This window comes from Anomaloglossus baeobatrachus, chromosome 4 (assembly GCF_048569485.1).
Source record: "Anomaloglossus baeobatrachus isolate aAnoBae1 chromosome 4, aAnoBae1.hap1, whole genome shotgun sequence".
Classification (NCBI taxonomy): Eukaryota; Metazoa; Chordata; class Amphibia; order Anura; family Aromobatidae; genus Anomaloglossus; species Anomaloglossus baeobatrachus.
The window spans coordinates 536,309,395-536,329,971 of NC_134356.1; the positions used below are offsets into that span (position 1 = coordinate 536,309,395).

Here is a 20,577-nt window from a genome sequence, read left to right on the forward strand (position 1 = left end):
CCTGTCTGTGAAGGCGACCGGCCGCCTCACTGTGGCTTCCTGCGTGTCCGTGCTGGAGGCCCGCCGGCTGCCTGCGTGTCCGTGCTGGAGGCCCGCCGGCTGCCTGCGTGTCCGTGCTGGAGGCCCGCCGGCTGCCTGCGTGTCCGTGCTGGAGGCCCGCCGGCTGCCTGCGTGTCCGTGCTGGAGGCCCGCCGGCTGCCTGCGTGTCCGTGCTGGAGGCCCGCCGGCTGCCTGCGTGTCCGTGCTGGAGGCCCGCCGGCTGCCTGCGTGTTTGTGCTGAATGGGTGTGGATGGGGAGTGGATATGGGCGTGACTGTGAAATGGGTGTGGTTAGGGGGCGTGGCCTAAAAATTTGGCGCGGCGCGCTATGCGCGCCGCAAACTTTATCCCTCTTTTCCTTCTTTAAAAGTTGGGAGGTATGTTACATGATCAGATGGCGCAGGAGCCAAGACATGACCTGCAGCGCGCACTGGGGTTTATTCCCTCACTTATGTAAGTTATGGAGAATCTCTGAAAAGGTCACGTGACGTGTACAAAGCAAACAATAACCAATCAGACTGCAGCTTTCATTCTCTGTGCAAGTTACAAAATGTAAGTCGTTATGTCAGTGGTTGCAGTTTGTCACGTGGTTCTGTACATAGTGTGAGCGGATGAGGTTTTCCGTCATATACCGCACTCAGTACACAGGGCTTCAGGCCGCCACTCACCCCCATGCTTGCTGCAGTATTCCCGGGAGCAGCACCGCCCTCCGTATCGGTACGTTCATAGCTCCCGGTTCAGCATCAGACTTCAACAAGGAGCAGAAGCAGCAAGGTCATCGGTCATACCATGTGACCACATAGCGAGGGGGGAGACGTCCGACAAGACATGTTCCTCCAGGCTATTTACCCACATAATGGAGTGTTTGTTATTTATTATTAATAGATTATAGTATTTCCAATATATTACTATTTATTATTTGTCACATTAATACAACTAAACAGACTGAGGTAGAATAGTAAAATTGTACGCCCCCGCCTGAAAAATGAGCAGCGCCAACTTGTGGACTAAACTATTTAGTCTCAGAACTATAGGGGAGTACTCTAAAAAAAGAGGCTTTTTTACGCATTATTGAGTGGCCCTAAAAATTACCGAAATTTCGAAATTCGAACAATATCTTTATTTCTTAAAATAATTTCTTCATAAAGAATGTTTTACTAGTGACCAAGCGTGAAAAGAAATCCTCCCCCTGTAAAGCTCATGCGGTGGTATGCCCTGTCAACAGCGTGCGGACATCACGTGACCAGAAGATGGCTGCGCCTGTACGGAGGCTGCTGACCGGCGTGCTGTGGTGCAGGGCACGGGCTGTGCATGCCGGGGTTACGGGGTGCAGGGGGCTGGCTTCTGCCCCCCCGGGGAGCGCGGGGTCTCCGTGGAGGCTGCACGGGGCGGTGTGCTTAAAGAGGCCGGCAGTGGTGTCTCAGAGCAGGACGGCCGTGCAGCAGGAGGTGGAGGAGCTGCTGAAGCAGGTACAGCAGTGCGGGGACCGCCACCTCCAGAATGGTGCGCGCTGCTGCTCTCTGTTATCTGTGTGTATATATATTTATTTTTTTATATATATATATATATATATATATATATATATATATATATATATATATAATTTTTTTTTTCTTTTTTTTTTTTTTTTTTTTCTCATTTATTAGCAGATAGCAGCAGCACGCACCCTTGTGGTTGCCAGAGGTGAAGGGTGAAGTCAGGGTGTGTGTGTGTGTGTGTGTGTGTGTATGTATGTATATATATATATATATATATATATATATATATATATATATATATATATATAAATTTTATACTGTATATAATTATGGCCAGTTTTAGATTTTTCACTTTTCTTCTTCCCAAAGCCATAACATTTAATTTTCTGTAAACAGTACAGTAACAGTGTAAAAAAAAAAAAAGTCTCCAATTCCAGACTCCATACTTTTTTTTTTTATTTTTATCTTTCCTCTAATTCCGTGTATTCTCCTTCCGTGCCCAGCTGCGTCTTCTAACAGTAATATTTGGGGACACAGTGGTTTGATTTGTTGGCGGAGGTGTGCTGACTAAAGAAAGGTGATTTAGGTCTTTTCTGTGTGTGTAAAATATATATTGGTAACTGTGGGGGTGGGCAGCTGCTTTTAAACCTTTTCTGATGATGTTACCTGGGGTGATGACTGTAGACCCCACACCCACTGTGGATGTTGAGGGCTCAGGTCCTGAGTGGGCTCCGGCCCTGTGCTGTGTAGCAGATTGGGCTCCTGCAGCTGCAGATGTAGCCCAGAGGTTCTGTATGAGAATGCGGCACCTTTACCACTAATTACCCACTATACCAAGCGATGGTGTACTGCAGCAAGACCCATCACTGAGCGCTGGGAAATAGCCAGCGGGTCTGCTGCACTTCACCCACATTAGGTCCTCACACATCAGATGCTGATGGCATATTGCACCAGTATATCACCATCCAGTATGGGAGGAAAATCTCTCCAGTAGAATATTTCTGTAAAGGAGCCCTAAAGGCACTGGGGAGACCACCCTTATTCAGTGAATGATTGGGAAGGGTGAAAACTGACCCTGGAGGTCATTTGTGGCTAAATAGATCAGCAGAAGTGTAATTCTTGATGTTACCTTATTGTTTTTCTGCTGATTTCCACACGGTGAGACATCTGCCTCATCACTGGTTCATATTTCATTCATTAGGGAATTGTCAGCCATTGGTATTAGTGACACTGAGCACTAACATATGTGATAGTGCCGGGCTGATGGACTAGTGTGAGGAAATGGCTGAGGAGCACGTGCAATTTACTATGGTAATTGTGACTGCTGGTATTGGGGCATCTGATTACCAACAGTGCAGAGATGTCAGTGCTGAATCTATCACTAGTCCGTTCCCTGTAAATCGCTGAGGGCTGGTGTAAAAAGAAAGGTCAGGCTGGAGGTGTATGTTATAGCAGATACAATATGGGCCTGATTCACATGCACCTAAGAAGCGAGTGCCACTTACTGAGTCAGGTGCATTCTACAAGTGCTGTGTTCCTCTATCAGATATGTACATGCTACTAAAGTGCAGAGCTTTCCTGACGTGCGTCTCCACGCCTCGTCCCACCGCCTAGTCTACCCATTTTGGCAAAGCTGTCCAGCACTTAAAGGGAACCTGTCAGGTGTAATATACACCCATAACCACGAGCAGTTCTGTGTGCATATTACTAATCCCTGCCTAACCGTCCCTGTATACACTAGCATATATAAAGAGAGCTATAGAAAAAACATGCTAATGAATACGCAGCGTCACAGGATGATCTCTCACCTCTCCGCCGCCATCGCGTCCAACGGGGGATTTCGGCTCAGCGTGCATGACCCCGGAGTTTCGGTCATGCACACTATGAAGCCGAGTGTATTTATCCTGGCTTCAAACTGAAGTAGTGCACATGACCGAAAGTCCAGGGTCATATCCACTGAGCCAAAATCCAGCGTCAGAAGCGATGGCAGCGGAGAGGTGAGAGATCATCCTCTGATGCTGCACATTCATTAGCATGATAGTACGCCCCTGTGGGTGTGCCAACATGCTAATGGAGGCGACTTGGTGAGGGACTAGTCCCTGTGCTCATTAGCATATTATATAAGATCTTTAGAAATACTTTTTCTAAATATCTCTTTATCTATGCTAGTGTATACAGGGACAGTTAGGCAGGGATTACCAATATGTACTCAGAACAGCTCGTGGTTCTGGGTACATATTGGACCTGACAGGTTCCCTTTAAGGCTGCTTTCACACATCCGGCTTGAGCTCTGCGGCTCAATCCGGCTGTGCAAGCTATGCAACGGATGCGGTGAAAACACCGCATCCTTTGCATAAGTTTTTCCCATACGGCCCGTCCGGTTTTTGCCGCTTGCGGCTTGCTACTGAGCATGCGCAGTGGCAAAAACCGCATGCGGCGGCCAGATGCGTTTTTTGCCACCATAGGCATGCATTGAAAAATGCGGCGCATCGGTCGAATGCAGCGCAATGCGTTTTTTTTTTTTTTTGCTGCGCGAAAAAACGTGCCAGGCAACGTTCCATCCGGCCGCCGCATCGGCTAAATCTGCCGCATGCGGCAAAAACCGGATGGAACGCAAGGCCATGCGACACAATGCGGCACTAATTAAAGTCTATGCAGAAAAAAACGCAACCGGCAGCAAAAAAAAAAACGGTTGCGATTTTCCTGCAAAGTGCCGGATTGTCATATATAACATAAAGATCCAGAAATTATAGGCAACAACTCAATAATGCATTTAAAACACAGAACACAAGAGTCTTTAAATTCACCAAGGTATGAAAACACCCCATAGACATCGTAGTACAAATGTATAAAACATTTTATTAATAATAGTGCACAGGGTATTACAAAATTACAGAGCAACAATCAGAATAACCAGAATGGGTAGTGAAGGAAGAGGGGAGAACCCCACGTGACCCAGGATAGATGTCAAGTATTGAAGGCAGGACCTGCTAAACAGATATAAATGTATAGTAGCCTCCTGTCCATAGAAAAGGCCCAATGTGTCGCTAGTTTATGGCCCAATGCATAGACATATGGCCTTCTAACGGGTCATACATCAAGTATAGCTAGAGGCCTATGTAGAAGAGACTGACACCATGGCCAAAGTTCGCTACACAGCTAGGCTATGACCTCATAAACAAATCAGAGGTGCCCAGGCTGTATAGCTTAATCAACTATCTATAAGGCATGAGGGCTTACCAGTGACAAGCAGAACGTCCGGGAATCCTGAGGAGCACGTGGGGACCGACGTCCCAACACGTGTTTCGTCAAATACTTCGTCGGGGGACGATAGTTAAAAGGTGTGAGGAGTGGAGTTTAAGAAGGGAGCCTAATTGTCACTGACACGCCTCCATTCCCCATGTGCGCCGCAGTGGATGACCGCTACGGAACGCGCCGCGGCACAGTCTCGGCGGCCGGAAACCGGCGGAACAAGAACTTCCGGTGACGTCACCAACTAGTACATCCGGTTCCCCGCCGCACCGAGCGTTGCCATGGACGCGATAACAATCAAAGCGGAAACCACTGCAGCGCTACGTCAGATGGACCAACCCTTTGTGGAAACGCCAATCCAACCTCCACAATCCCGTCATCAAAAATGTGATGTCTAATGCACCAATGTATATTAGGCGCTTTTGCATATAAGAATGAAATATCCCCTAATGACACCTATAAAAGGAATATATTACAAGGCACATACGTATTATGCATTATTTATATACAAACGCCACAAGTGGTGCTAATATGGAAGAAAATAGAGGGAAGAGGAGGAGAAAAGATAGGCAGACGTCTGCAAAAGAGTGTAGATATAGGAACATGGGCATAAGTATAAACACAGTGGTTTTCAGCATAGAAATAATTACAGACAAATCCATGTCCATGTCTGTCACAATTCCGTAGCCTCCCAGTTTTTTTTGTTGTTCTGTAGACGCACATAAACCTCCATTTCTTCCAGATCGAGATTGATGGCAGACCCTTGGGGGCAGTGGAGGAAGGTGGGAAAGGGGAAATGGGGGGGTTTTTTTGGAGGGAAGGAGAACGGGGAGGGGGGGGGGGAGGGGAAGGGGGGAAAAAAGGGGGGGGGAAGGGGAAGGGAGGGGCCAGAATGATCGGAGTTCATGACAAAAACAGGTCCCTTAAAGTTAAACAAAAGATAAAAAACACACTGTTAAGAGTCATAGGACCAGCAATATATACAACATGAAGGATACATCTAAAAATATATCTACAAAATACGCTAGAGGTTACGTAATTATTCACACCTCTATTGCGTATTCATGGTGGACTCAGCCACCCAGAGGACCAAATCTCGAGTTAATTGAATCCGACTGGGAGGAGCACGACCCCCCTCTCTCCTCTCTCCAGTCGGACTCTTTTTAGGATATCACTATTATGGGGATAAGAACGGCAGTTATAGAAATGGGGCGAAGGAAAGCCGTTCATTAAGCCCGTCCGGAGCCTGAGTACCCAAGACAAAGATCCAACGGCACTCCACTTGTGCCAACCGTTTTTTGAGGTCACCACCCCGAATTCCCAGGTGTACCTTATCGATACCACGGACCTTAAGGGATGTGGGGTCACAATTGTGAACCTCCCTAAAATGTCTGGGTATCGTTTTTAGGGATTCGGGGTTGGTGGCCTCTTTGGCCGCCAGAATATCACGCACATGCTCCCTCGTGCGAATTCGGAGCTCACGTGAGGTCAGACCGACATATATCATGTTACAGCCACATGTGGCGTAATATATTACGCCAGATGTGCTGCAAGAGATATATGCCCGAATGGAAAACTCCCTCTTTCCGTCCGCTGAACAGAAGGTTGTAGCCCGAATGATGTTCTGGCAGCCACGGCAGCCACCACAAGGGTAACAACCTACACGTTGGGGACCACATCCAAAGAGGGGGGTTCTCTTGGCCACATAGTGACTATGCACCAATGTGTCCCTGAGACTCCTACCCCTCCTTGCCGTCATCAAAGGACGTTCTGGTAGATATCCACGAAGGGAGGGCTCAGTATGGAGAATGGCCCAATGCTTGTTTAGTATACCTCTGATTTGGTCCCACTGTCGGCAGTAGGTGGAGATAAATCTCGCCACTGGACTAGACGTGGGTTTTGTGGTGACATTCCCAGAGAGGAGCTGGTCCCGCTGGGAATGTTTAGCACGCTGGTAACCCTTTTTGATGGATCTCTTGCTATACCCCCTCATAATGAACCTCTCCCTCATATCCCCTGATTCGGATTCAAAACCATCATCCGACGAGCACATTTTACAAGTGCTGTGTTCCTCTATCAGATATGTACATGCTACTAAAGTGCAGAGCTTTCCTGACGTGCGTCTCCACGCCTCGTCCCACCGCCTAGTCTACCCATTTTGGCAAAGCTGTCCAGCACTTAAAGGGAACCTGTCAGGTGTAATATGCACCCATAACCACGAGCAGTTCTGTGTGCATATTACTAATCCCTGCCTAACCGTCCCTGTATACACTAGCATATATAAAGAGAGCTATAGAAAAAACATGCTAATGAATACGCAGCGTCACAGGATGATCTCTCACCTCTCCGCCGCCATCGCGTCCAACGGGGGATTTCGGCTCAGCGTGCATGACCCCGGAGTTTCGGTCATGCACACTATGAAGCCGAGTGTATTTATCCTGGCTTCAAACTGAAGTAGTGCACATGACCGAAAGTCCAGGGTCATATCCACTGAGCCAAAATCCAGCGTCAGAAGCGATGGCAGCGGAGAGGTGAGAGATCATCCTCTGATGCTGCACATTCATTAGCATGATAGTACGCCCCTGTGGGTGTGCCAACATGCTAATGGAGGCGACTTGGTGAGGGACTAGTCCCTGTGCTCATTAGCATATTATATAAGATCTTTAGAAATACTTTTTCTAAATATCTCTTTATCTATGCTAGTGTATACAGGGACAGTTAGGCAGGGATTACCAATATGTACTCAGAACAGCTCGTGGTTCTGGGTACATATTGGACCTGACAGGTTCCCTTTAAGGCTGCTTTCACACATCCGGCTTGAGCTCTGCGGCTCAATCCGGCTGTGCAAGCTATGCAACGGATGCGGTGAAAACACCGCATCCTTTGCATAAGTTTTTCCCATACGGCCCGTCCGGTTTTTGCCGCTTGCGGCTTGCTACTGAGCATGCGCAGTGGCAAAGACCGCATGCGGCGGCCAGATGCGTTTTTTGCCACCATAGGCATGCATTGAAAAATGCGGCGCATCGGTCGAATGCAGCGCAATGCGTTTTTGTTTTTTTTTTTTTGCTGCGCGAAAAAACGTGCCAGGCAACGTTCCATCCGGTCGCCGCATCGGCTAAATCTGCCGCATGCGGCAAAAACCGGATGGAACGCAAGGCCATGCGACACAATGCGGCACTAATTAAAGTCTATGCAGAAAAAACCGCAACCGGCAGCAAAAAAAAAAACGGTTGCGATTTTCCTGCAAAGTGCCGGATTGTGCCGCATTGCAGAAACCGGAGGTGTGAAAGCAGCCTAAGTAAAAATGGCAAAGGTTGCAACATTTGTGTGACAAGTTGCATAAAGATTTTGCTACATTTGCAGGTGTTTGCTCCAGAGATGTGGCTTAGACACCTTAATGAATCGGGTCCTAGGAGTAATAATGAGGTAGCCATGGCTCGTCTGCTAATCAGCATGTTCTTTATATATTCCAGATTGACCTGGAGAAAAGCTTTTATTCAGATCACGAGCTCCAGCTTATAAAGGATGCAGAGCGGCTGCGGAGGAAGCAGTCTGATATGTACGATTCTGATGACGATGAAGAGGACCAGGACATCGTCATCGCACAAGACCTGGAGGATACATGGGAACAAAAATGGAAGCAAATGAAGCTTGCTCCAAGAGTAACAGGTATCACCCCTCCTCACCTTCCTCCAAACAGAGCGGGCTGAAATAATAGGAAATTCTACAGAGTTTCGGGCCTCTTGTCACATTTACTAGGTCGTTCATTCAAACGGCACCGTGGTCAGTGCAGTCACATAAAGGACAATGTGACCACATTGTCCATAGCATGATGCACTCACAAAGTAGCTAGGGCCCTGTACACACATACTGGACAAGAAAGAGCACCGACTACTTCTTACCAGAACCCTTTTAAGAGGGTTGTTCCCAGCTTAGAAAGCTGACAGCTTATATAGTGAGCCCCATCGGGGGCAGTGATTGCAGAATATCCGAGCTTTGCATAAGCAAGCATAATGAATAAATTGTGTATTTACAGACTAGTTAATAACTCACTGATCACTGGAAATCCCACCGGTCTCAAGAACGGGGCTCTGAAGTGCCGCATTTGAAAAGGAAAAAAAGAAAGAATGACTGCCCTTGTGATACCTCTCCAATCCTTGTCTGATCCACCACCAGAGAGGGACGAGCTCTGTACTGAGCTATTTCTGGTAGCCCAATAGGCAGGGGACGGCGCTGTGGGAAGCCTGCACCTCAGAGCCCAGGGACAGAATCAGTCTCATCAAATTCTCCTGTAGGTAGGGGATTACTTGCCAGGATGGGAATAACCTTTTTTTGGCAGAGGTGAATCTTTTGCACAGTATGAATGTCTTCAGTGTTGATTTTGGGGTAATTGGCTGCACATCTCATCTGTTGTCTTACAGTAAAAGCTGCAGCAAATCCACATCCAAATGGCATGTAATACATGGATTTTGCTGTAATTCGCTGTCCTCAAATCTGTGCATCCACTTTATTTCTTTATGGTGCGCTCTAGCCACGGTGCGCTCTAGCCACGGTGCGCTCTAGCCACGGTGCGCTCTAGCCACGGTGCGCTCTCTAAGGCTCCCTTCACACATCAGTGTCTCCGGTGCATGTGACGTCTGTTTTCACACATACCAGAGACACAGGCACACAGGGACCCATTAAAATCAATGGGTTTGCACACAGCTGCGTGTTTTCCCATGGACCATGTGTTCTTGTGGATTGCGGATCATACGTGTGTTTCTGTGTGCTCCACACGTAGATGTCTGTTTTTCTCTGGTAGCGTGACACGTACCGGAGAAAACTGTGTCTGGGAAATAACAACATGCTTTTCTATACTCTCCTGTCTCCACCGCTGATGTCACGTGCTTCTGACCCCCGCTCATTATACTCATCACATATTCACTGCACCTCGGACCGGCAGCAGCTGCGCGGGACACAGCAGCACCATGGACAGGTAAGTACACCAGCTTATGCTGTCAGTGTGCTATGCGGATGTCACATGAATAGCACACTGACAGCACAAGCTGGACACATGCACACTGCACACACATACATACTTACACCACGGACCGTTCAAAACATGAGTTTTGCACGGACGTGTAAAAGAGGCCTAAAAGACAAATGGGATGAGCTCATCTGTGTAGTGTCGTAAGAATCTGACAGTAAAGGCTGTGTTACTAGCCTTAAGAAGGATTTACCTGGAAAAAAAAATGTATTTTTAACTTGGTAACGACTTCCATGGGCAGCGCCTGTTTTTGGGTTGTACATTAATGGCAATTTTCACTTTTGATTCTGTCTCCTATATTATCTCTACCATTCTATGTGCTTTACCCAGTGACTTACAGCTGTTATACACTAGAACCTCTCCTGACTCCAGTATTTCTACTGTTTAATAAAGACTTGGCCTTTAACTGTTACTTTCTTTATTGTACAAGCTCAAGGGGCAAAAATCAGCACTGTGTAGCTTCATGTCATGCTCTACCTCTAGGCTGCCTTCTGGACTTTTGGCCAGGTAGGGAGATTGGATTTTATTCCCAACTCCTAGATCCTATCCTAATATGTAGTAGGCATAATTATAATATTAGCAAATGCCTTCAATTACCTCTATCCTCCTGTGTCTTGTATTGTTTATGATTATTGTACTTGCCCTATTATGTACACCCCTTTCACATGTAAAGCGCCATGGAATTGATGGCGCTATAATAATAATTAGAAAAGTAGTACAGTTCTGATACATTGTCGCTTACCTCATGTTCAGGGCATTGCAGGACCTTAGATATCTATGGTTAAGACCATGGATATAGTCACAGTTAGGTATCCATGGTTGTGACCAGGGCTATGGAGTCAGTCAGTGTTCATTTTGTTGGAGTCGGTATAAAATGGACCGACTTCCAAAATATATAATCATTTGGAACAGTAGTTCAATGCAGTGTGTGATGAATATTTTTTCATAAGACTTTGGGAAAGTGATGAAATGTCATATATATATATATTTCTTCGGCGCTCCATTGGGAGACCCAGACGATTGGGTGTATAGTACTGCCTCCGGAGGCCACACAAAGCATTACACTAAAAAGTGTAAGGCCCCTCCCCTTCTGGCTATACACCCCCCGTGGGATCACGTGCTCATCAGTTTTCAAGCTTTGTGCGAAGGAGGTCAGACATCCACGCATAGCTCCACTGTTTAGTCAGCAGTAGCTGCTGACTATATCGGATGGAAGAAAAGAGGGCCCATACTAGGGCCCCCAGCATGCTCCCTTCTCACCCCATTCCTATTGGCGGTGTTTGTTAAGGTTGAGGTACCCATTGCGGGTACGGAGGCTGGAGCCCACATGCTGCTTTCCTTCCTCATCCCCCTGAGGGGCTCTGAGGAAGTGGGATCTTACCGGCCCCCAAGCCCTGAGGCCGGGCTCCATCCACAGACCCGTAGAACCTGCTGGATACGGAGCTGGGTACCGTTCAGGGACAAGGCCCTGCATCATTCAGGTACTCTGTGTCCCCGTATGGACAGGCCGCGCACACTCCAGACTTGCTGGGTGTGCTAGTGCGCCGGGGACAGTAGCGCTGTGCGCTGGGGTTACAGTCACTGCAGTTTCTCTGAGGGACTTTTTGTGTTGGGGACTGCCGCGCCGGCCGCCCCTGGAGCGGCGGCGCGGCTGAGACTTGTGGTGCGCCGGGGACTTAGCGCCAACCGTGCTTTTACGACGGCGGCGCTTATAAATCTAGTCCCCGGCTTTTGCGGCCTAGCTCCGCTTCGTTCCCGCCCCCACCCTGTCACTCAGGGCAAGGGAGAGACGCTGTTCTATAGTCAGCGCCGAGGGCTGGAGTCTTATTTACATACTCCAGCCCTCTCACTGGGCACAGTGGGACGCAGGTTTCCCGCTCTTTGTCTGCACACGCCCAGGGCCCGCCCCTCTCCACAGGACGCCGGTAGCCATTCCTACATGCAGTCTGGCTGGAGAACGGACACAGGCTCTGGGAGACCCAGACAAGGGATTTCTGGCGACCACACACCCGCGTTAAGCGGGCGGTAAGCAGCACATTAGTGCTGGCCCCACTAGTGCCCCAGTGTTATATTGGTGTATTTTCTTCGGCGCTCTATTGGGAGACCCAGACGATTGGGTGTATAGCACTGCCTCCGGAGGCCACACAAAGCAATTACACTAAAAAGTGTAAGGCCCCTCCCCTTCTGGCTATACACCCCCAGTGGGATCACTGGCTCACCAGTTTTCTGCTTTGTGCGAAGGAGGTCAGACATCCACGCATAGCTCCACTGTTTGTAGTCAGCAGTAGCTGCTGGCTATATCGGATGGAAGAAAAGAGGGCCCATATGGGGCCCCCAGCATGCTCCCTTCTCACCCGCGGTGGTGCTTGTAAGGTTGAGGTACCTATTGCTGGTACAGAGGCTGGAGCCCACATGCTGTTTTCCTTCCACATCCCCTGGAGGGCTCTGTGGAAGTGGGATCTTGCCGGCCCCCAAGCCCTGGGGCCGGGCTCCATCCACAGACCCAGAGAACCTGCTGGATTTGGAGCGGGAGTGCCGTTCAGGGACAAGGCCCTGCAACTTTCAGGTACTCTGTGTCCCCGGCAGGCACGTACACTCTCAAGGCTTGCTGAGCGTTATAGTGCGCCGGGGACAGTAGCGCTGTGCGCTGGGGTTAGGTCACTGCAGCTTTGCTGAGTGACGTTACATGTTGGGAACTACTGCGCCGACCGCTCCTGGAGCGGCGGCGCACCTGCGACTTGTAGTGCGCCGGGGACTTTGCGCCGACCGCGCTTTTACGGCGGCGGCGCTTCTAACTTTAGCCCCCGGCTTCTGCGGCCTAGCGCCGCTTCGTTCCCGCCCCCACCCTGTCAATCAGGGTAGGGGAGAAACGCTGCTCAATTGGCAGCGCCGAGGGCTGGAGCTTTATTTACATGCTCCAGCCCTCTCACTAGGCACAGGGGGAAGCAGACTTCCCGCTCTTCGTCGGTGTACGCCCAGGGCCCGCCCCCCCTCTCCACAAGGACGCCGGCAGCCATTACACATGCGGTCTGGCTGGGGAGAGGCAGCAGGCTCTGGGAGACCCAGACTAGAGGGATTTCTGGCGACCACACACCGCTCCTAAGCGGGCGGTAAGCAGCACAGTAGTGCTGGCCCCTCTAGTGCCTCAGTGATATATTAGTGTACTTTTGTCTTGGTACTATATATATATATATATATATATATATATATATATATATATATATATATATATATATATATATATATATATATATATATATATATATATATATTATATAGTGCACTGTAAGGTCGCTTCTTGGCTGGACACCCTGTACTGCTCTGAGGAGGCAGCAACATGTCTTCCGCAAAACGCAAGGCTGCCAAGGCACGGGCTGTGTACACTGTTTGTACAGCATGTGGGGCTGATCTACCGGCAGGCTCCAATGACTCACATTGTGTGCAATGTTCAGTCCCAGTGGCACTTCGTCAGCCAGAGCCTATTGTGGTGGTAGCCCAGGCAGAGACGCCTGTGAACCCTGCCCCGGTGACGGGGACAGACTTTGCAGTGTTTGCTGATAAAATGTCTGTGACTATGACAAAAATCCTGGAGACCTTGCAGGCCAGGCCAGTTCCTCAGACCATGGACACTGCTGTGTCTATGCTCTCCGGTCCCCCTCAGTTGGAACTAATCCGTACTTCAAGGGGGTCTCAAGCATCACAAGCTGAGGTCTCTGACTCAGATGACAGTCCCAGGCAGCCTAAGCGAGCTCGCTGGGAAAGACCCTCGACGTCATCACACTGCTCAGGGTCTCAGCGAGAAGAGTCTCTCTGTGATGAGACTGAGGACGGTGATCAGGATTCTAATCCTGAGGCCCCTCTCAATCTGGATGCCCCTGATGGTGACGCCATGGTTAATGACCTTATATCGGCGATTAATAGACTGTTGGATATTTCTCCCCCAGCCCCTTCTGCAGAGGAGGCAGCTGCACAGCAGGAGAAGTTCCATTTCCTGTATCCCAAGCGTAAATTAAGTGCTTTTTTTGGACCACTCTGACTTCAGAGAATCAATCCAGAAGCACGACGCTCATCCAGACAAGCGTTTCTCTAAACGTTCTAAGGATACCCGTTATCCTTTTCCCTCTGAAGTGGCCAAACGCTGGACCCAGTGTCCAAAGGTGGATCCCCCAATTTCCAAGCTTGCGGCTAGATCCATAGTCGCAGTAGAGGATGGCGCTTCACTTAAAGATGCCAACGACAGACAGATGGACCTTTGGTTGAAATCTGTCTATGAAGCTATCGGCGCGTCGTTTGCTCCAGCATTCGCGGCCGTGTGGGCACTCCAAGCTATTTCAGCTGGTCTGGCACAGGTGGACGCTATCATGCATCCAGCAGTACCGCAGGTGGCGTCCCTAACTTCGCAAATGTCTGCGTTTGCGACCTATGCTATCAATGCTGTCCTAGAATCTACGAGCCGTACCTCTATGGCGGCCGCCAATTCTGTGGTTTTGCGCAGAGCCTTATGGTTAAAGGACTGGAAAGCAGATGCTGGTTCCAAAAAATGCTTAACCAGCTTGCCATTATCTAGAGACAGACTGTTTGGTGAGCCATTGGCTGAAATCATAAAACAGTCCAAGGGTAAGGACTCTTCCTTACCACAGCCCAGAGCAAGTAAACCTCAACAGAAAAAGTGGCAGTCGAGGTTTCGGTCCTTTCGAGGCTCGGGCAAGGCCCAATTCTCCTCGTCCAAAAGGACTCAGAAAGAACAAGGGAGCTCAGATTCCTGGCGGGCTCACTCACGCCCCAGGAAAGCAAATGGAGGAACCGCTTCCAAAGCGGCTACCTCATGACTTTCGGCCTCCTCCCTCCGCATCCTCGGTCGGTGGCAGGCTCTCCCGCTTTTGCGACATTTGGCTGTCACAGGTCAAAGACCGGTGGGTAACAGACATTCTGTCTCGCGGGTACAGAATCGAGTTCAATTCTCGGCCTCCACTTCGGTTCTTCAGAACCTCCCCACACACCCAACCGAGCAGATGCCCTGCTGCAGGCGGTGGACTCTCTAAGAGCAGAAGGAGTCGTGATCCCTGTCCCCCCTCAGGAACGGGGGCGAGGATTTTACTCCAATCTCTTTGTGGTTCCAAAAAAGGACGGCTCCTTCCGTCCTGTTCTGGACCTAAAACTGCTCAACAAGCATGTGAACGCCAGGCGGTTCCGGATGGAATCCCTCCGCTCAGTCATTGCCTCAATGTCTCAAGGAGATTTCCTAGCATCAATAGACATCAAAGATGCTTATCTCCACGTGCCGATTGCTACAGAGCACCAATGCTTTCTACGCTTCGTGATAGGAGACGACCATCTTCAGTTCGTAGCTCTGCCATTTGGTCTGGCGACAGCCCCTCGGGTGTTCACCAAGATCATGGCGGCAGTGGTAGCAGTCTTGCACTCTCACGGACACTCTGTGATCCCTTACTTGGACGATCTACTGGTCAAGGCACCCTCTCAAGAGGCATGCCAACTCAGCCTGAATGTTGCACTGGAGACTCTCCAGGCGTTCGGGTGGATCATCAACTTCCCAAAGTCAAATCTGTCACCGACCCAATCACTAACGTATCTTGGCATGGAGTTTCATACTCTCTCAGCGATAGTGAAGCTTCCGCTGGACAAGCAGCGGTCTCTACAGACTGGGGTGCAGGCTCTCCTTCAAAGTCAGCCGCACTCCTTAAGACGCCTCATGCACTTCCTCGGGAAGATGGTGGCGGCAATAGAGGCGGTTCCGTTTGCGCAGTTTCATCTGCGTCCACTTCAATGGGACATTCTCCGCCAATGGGACGGGAAGTCAACATCCCTGGACAGGAAAGTCTCCCTTTCCCAGACGGCCAAGGACTCTCTGCAGTGGTGGCTTCTTCCCACCTCATTATCACAGGGAAGATCCTTCCTGCCACCGTCTTGGGCGGTGGTCACGACAGACGCGAGTCTGTCAGGGTGGGGAGCAGTCTTTCTCCACCACAGGGCTCAGGGTACGTGGTCTCAGCAGGAGTCCACCCTTCAGATCAATGTTCTGGAAATCAGAGCAGTGTATCTTGCCCTACTAGCCTTCCAGCAGTGGCTGGAAGGAAGGCAGATCCGAATTCAGTCGGACAACTCCACAGCGGTGGCATACATCAACCACCAAGGGGGGACACGCAGTCGGCAAGCCTTCCAGGAAGTCCGGCGGATTCTGATGTGGGTGGAAGCCACAGCCTCCACCATATCCGCGGTTCACATCCCCGGCGTAGAAAACTGGGAAGCAGACTTCCTCAGGTCGCCAGGGCATGGACGCAGGGGAATGGTCCCTTCACCCAGACGTGTTTCAGGAAATCTGTCGCCGCTGGGGGGTGCCGGACGTCGACCTAATGGCGTCACGGCACAACAACAAGGTCCCAACCTTCATGGCACGGTCTCGCGATCAAAGAGCGCTGGCGGCAGACGCCCTAGTGCAAGATTGGTCGCAGTTCCGGCTCCCTTATGTGTTTCCACCTCTGGCACTCTTGCCCAGAGTGCTACGCAAGATCAGATCCGATTGCAGCCGCGTCATACTTGTCGCCCCAGACTGGCCGAGGAGGGCGTGGTATCCGGATCTGTGGCAGCTCACGGTCGGCCAACCATGGGCACGTCCCCAGACCCCGACCAGACTTACTGTCCCAAGGGCCGTTTTTTCCATCGAATTCTGCGGCCCTGAACCTGACTGTGTGGCCATTGAGTCCTGGATCCTAACGTCTTCAGGATTGTCCCAAGGGGTCGTTGCCACCATGAGACAGGCTAGGAAGCCCACGTCCGCTAAGATCTACCACAGAACGTGGAGGATATTTTTATCCTGGTGCTCTGCTCAGGGAGTGTCTCCCTGGCCATTTGCATTGCTACCTTTCTTTCTTTCCTGCAATCTGGGTTAGAAAAGGGTTTGTCGCTCGGCTCCCTTAAAGGTCAGGTCTCGGCGCTATCCGTCTTTTTTCAGAGGCGTTTGGCACGCCTTCCTAAGGTGCGCACGTTCCTACAGGGGGTTTGCCATATCGTACCCCCGTACAAGCGGCCGTTAGATCCATGGGATCTGAACAGGGTACTAGTTGCCCTCCAGAAGCTGCCCCTTCGAGCCTCTGAGGGAGGTTTCACTCTCTAGACTATCACAGAAAGTGGCTTTTCTAGTATCGATCACATCTCTTCGGAGAGTGTCTGAGCTAGCAGCGCTGTCTTCCAAGGCTCCCTTCCTGGTCTTCCACCAGGACAAGGTAGTGCTGCGCCCCATTCAGGAGTTTCTCCGAAGGTGGTATCCTCTTTTCATCTTAATCAGGATATCTCTTTGCCTTCGTTTTGTCCTCATGCAGTTCATCGGTATGAGAAGGATTTACATTTGTTAGATCTGGTGAGAGCACTCAGAATCTACATTTCCGCACGGCGCCCCTGCGCCGTTCGGATGCACTCTTTGTCCTTGTCGCTGGTAAGCGCAAAGGGTCGCAGGCTTCCAAGGCCACCCTGGCTCGATGGATCAAAGAACCAATTCTTGAAGCCTACCGTTCTGCTGGGCTTCCGGTTTCCATCAGGGCTGAAGGCCCATTTCTACCAGAGCCGTGGGTGCGTCCTGGGCATTGCGACACCAGGCTACGGCTCAACAGGTGTGCCAGGCAGCTACCTGGTCGAGTCTGCACACTTTCACCAAACATTATCAGGTGCATACCTATGCTTCGGCGGACGCCAGCCTAGGTAGAAGAGTCCTGCAGGCGGCAGTTGCCTCCCCGTAGGGGAGGGGCTGTCTTGCAGCTCTAACATGAGGTACTTTCTTTACCCACCCAGGGACAGCTTTTGGACGTCCCAATCGTCTGGGTCTCCCAATAGAGCGCCGAAGAAGAAGGGAATTTTGTTACTTACCGTAAATTCCTTTTCTTCTAGCTCTTATTGGGAGACCCAGCACCCCGCCCTGTTGTCCCTTCGGGATTTTTTGTTTGTTTGCGGGTACACATGTTGTTCATGTTGAACGGTTTTCAGTTCTCCGATGTTACTCGGAGTGAATTTGTTTAAACCAGTTATTGGCTTTCCTCCTTCTTGGCTTTGCACTAAAACTGGTGAGCCAGTGATCCCACTGGGGGTGTATAGCCAGAAGGGGAGGGGCCTTACACTTTTTAGTGTAATTGCTTTGTGTGGCCTCCGGAGGCCAGTGCTATACACCCAATCGTCTGGGTCTCCCAATAAGAGCTAGAAGAAAAGGAATTTACGGTAAGTAAACAAAATTCCCTTCTTTTTCTCTATACCATATATATAATATATATATATATATATATATATATATATATATATATATATTGCAACTCATGTAAGGTCGCTTCTTGGCTGTATACCCTAGTACCCTAGATTGCACTGAAGGAGACGACAACATGTCATCCGCAAAACGCAAGGGTGCCAAGACACAGGCTGCAGCTGCACAGCAATACGCTACTTGTGCCGCTTGTGGGGCTGATCTACCGGCAGGTTCCCATGACCCCCATTGTGTGCAATGTTCGGTCCCTGTGCCACTTCGTCAGCCGGAGTCTATGGTGGTAGTGGCCCAGGCAGAGTCACCGGTGAACCCTGTCCCGGTGACGGGGACAGAGTTTGCAGTTTTTGCTGACAAGATGTCTGTCACTATGACAAAAATCCTAGAGACCTTGCAGGCCAGGCCAGTTACTCAGGCCATGGACACTGCTGCGTCAATGTTCCCCGGTCCCCCTCAGTTGGAGTTAATCCGTGCTTCAAGGGGGTCCCAGGCATCTCAGGCTGAAGGCTCTGACTCAGATGACAGTCCCAGGCAGCCTAAGCGAGCTTGCTGGGAGAGACCCTCCACGTCATCACGCGGATCAGGGTCTCAGCGAGAAGAGTCTCTGCATGATGAGACAGAGGAGGGTGATCAGGAGTCTAATCCTGAGAGCCGCTCTCAATCTGGATACTCCTGATGGTGACGCCATGGTAAATGACCTTATAGCGGCCATCAATAGACTGTTGGATATTTCTCCCCCCAGCCCCTTCAGCAGAAGAGGCAGCTGCACAGCAGGAGAAGTTCCATTTCAGGTATCCCAAGCGTAAACTGAGTACTTTTCTGGACCACGCTGACTTCAGAGAATCAGTCCAGAAACACCATGCTTATCCAGACAAGCGTTTCTCCAAACGTCTTAAGGATACACGTTATCCCTTTCCCCCTGACGTGGTCAAACGCTGGACCCAGTGTCCAAAGGTGGATCCCCCAATCTCCAGGCTTGCGGCTAGATCCATAGTTGCAGTGGAGGATGGGGCTTCACTTAAAGATGCCAATGACAGACAGATGGACCTTTGGTTGAAATCTGTCTATGAAGCTATCGGCGCGTCGTTTGCTCCAGCATTCGCGGCCGTGTGGGCACTCCAAGCTATTTCAGCTGGTCTGGCACAGGTGGACTCTATCATACGTCCAGCAGTGCCGCAAGTGGAGTCCTTAACTTCGCAAATGTCTGCGTTTGCGACTTATGCTATCAACGCTGTCCTGGACTCTACGAGCCGTACCTCAATGGCGTCTGCCAACTCGGTGGTTTTGCGCAGAGCCTTGTGGTTAAAAGAATGGAAAGCGGATTCTGCTTCCAAAAAATGTTTAACCAGCTTGCCACTATCTGTAGACAGACTGTTTGGTGAGCAATTGGCTGAAATCATTAAACAGTCCAAGGGTAAAGACTCCTCCTTACCCCAGCCCAGATCAAGCAAACCTCAACAAAGGAGAGGTGGCAGTCGAGGTTTCGGTCCTTTCGAGGCTCCGGCAAGACCCAATTCTCCTCGTCCAAAGGGACTCAGAAGGAGCAAAGGGGCTCAGATTCCTGGCGGGCTCACTCACGCCCCAAGAAAGCAACCGGAGGAACCGCTTCCAAGGCGGCTGCCTCATGACTTTCGGCCTCCTCCCTCCGCATCCTCGGTCGGTGGCAGGCTCTCCCGCTTTTGCGACATTTGGCTGCCACAGGTCAAGGACCGGTGGGTAACAGACATTTTGTCTCACGGGTACAGGATAGAGTTCAGTTCTCGTCCTCCGCCTCGGTTCTTCAGAACTTCCCCACATCCCGACCGAGCAGATGCTCTTCTGCAGGCGGTGGGCTCACTAAGAGCAGAAGGAGTGGTGATCCCTGTTCCTCTTCAGGAACAAGGGCAAGGTTTTTACTCCAATCTCTTCGTGGTTCCAAAAAAGGACGGCTCGTTCCGTCCTGTTCTGGACCTAAAGCTGCTCAACAAGCATGTGAACGCCAGGCGGTTCCGGATGGAATCCCTCCGCTCCGTCATTGCCTCGATGTCTCAAGGAGATTTCCTTGCATCAATAGACATCAAGGATGCTTATCTCCACGTGCCGATTGCTACAGAGCACCAACGTTTTCTACGTTTTGTGATAAGAGACGAACATCTCCAGTTCGTAGCTCTGCCATTTGGTCTGGCGACAGCCCACGGGTTTTCACCAAGGTCATGGCGGCAGTGGTAGCAGTCTTGCACTCCCAGGGACACTCGGTGATCCTTACTTGGACGATCTACTTGTCAAAGCACCCATCTCAAGAGGCATGCCAACACAGCCTGAATGTTGCGCTGGAGACTCTCCAGACTTTCGGTGGATCATCAACTTTTCAAAGTCAAATCTGTCACCGACTCAATCACTAACGTATCTTGGCATGGAGTTTCATACTCTCTCCAGCGATAGTGAAGCTTCCGCTGGACAAGCAGCGGTCACTACAGACAGGGGTACAGTCTCTCCTTCAGGGTCAGTCGCACTCTTAAGGCGCCTCATGCACTTCCTAGGGA

General features: G+C 50.3%; 2 protein-coding genes across 2 annotated transcripts in view; one reads left to right on the plus strand and one right to left on the minus strand.

The window, feature by feature from the left end:
* The window catches only part of MRPS11 (mitochondrial ribosomal protein S11), an 85,908-nt gene extending 85,083 nt beyond the window's left edge, over positions 1-825 (minus strand). The window contains exon 1 of the mRNA XM_075342823.1: positions 708-825. Within this exon, the coding sequence (XP_075198938.1) occupies positions 708-766 (59 nt within the window). The 5' untranslated portion in view covers positions 767-825. The remainder of the gene's footprint in view (positions 1-707) is intronic.
* Positions 826-1,273: 448 nt separating this feature from the next.
* MRPL46 (mitochondrial ribosomal protein L46) overlaps positions 1,274-20,577 on the plus strand; it is a 30,755-nt gene continuing 11,451 nt past the window's right edge. Inside the window, exons 1-2 of the mRNA XM_075342824.1 lie at positions 1,274-1,508; positions 8,243-8,438. Of these exons, the coding sequence (XP_075198939.1) occupies positions 1,290-1,508; positions 8,243-8,438 (415 nt within the window). The 5' untranslated portion in view covers positions 1,274-1,289. The remainder of the gene's footprint in view (positions 1,509-8,242; positions 8,439-20,577) is intronic.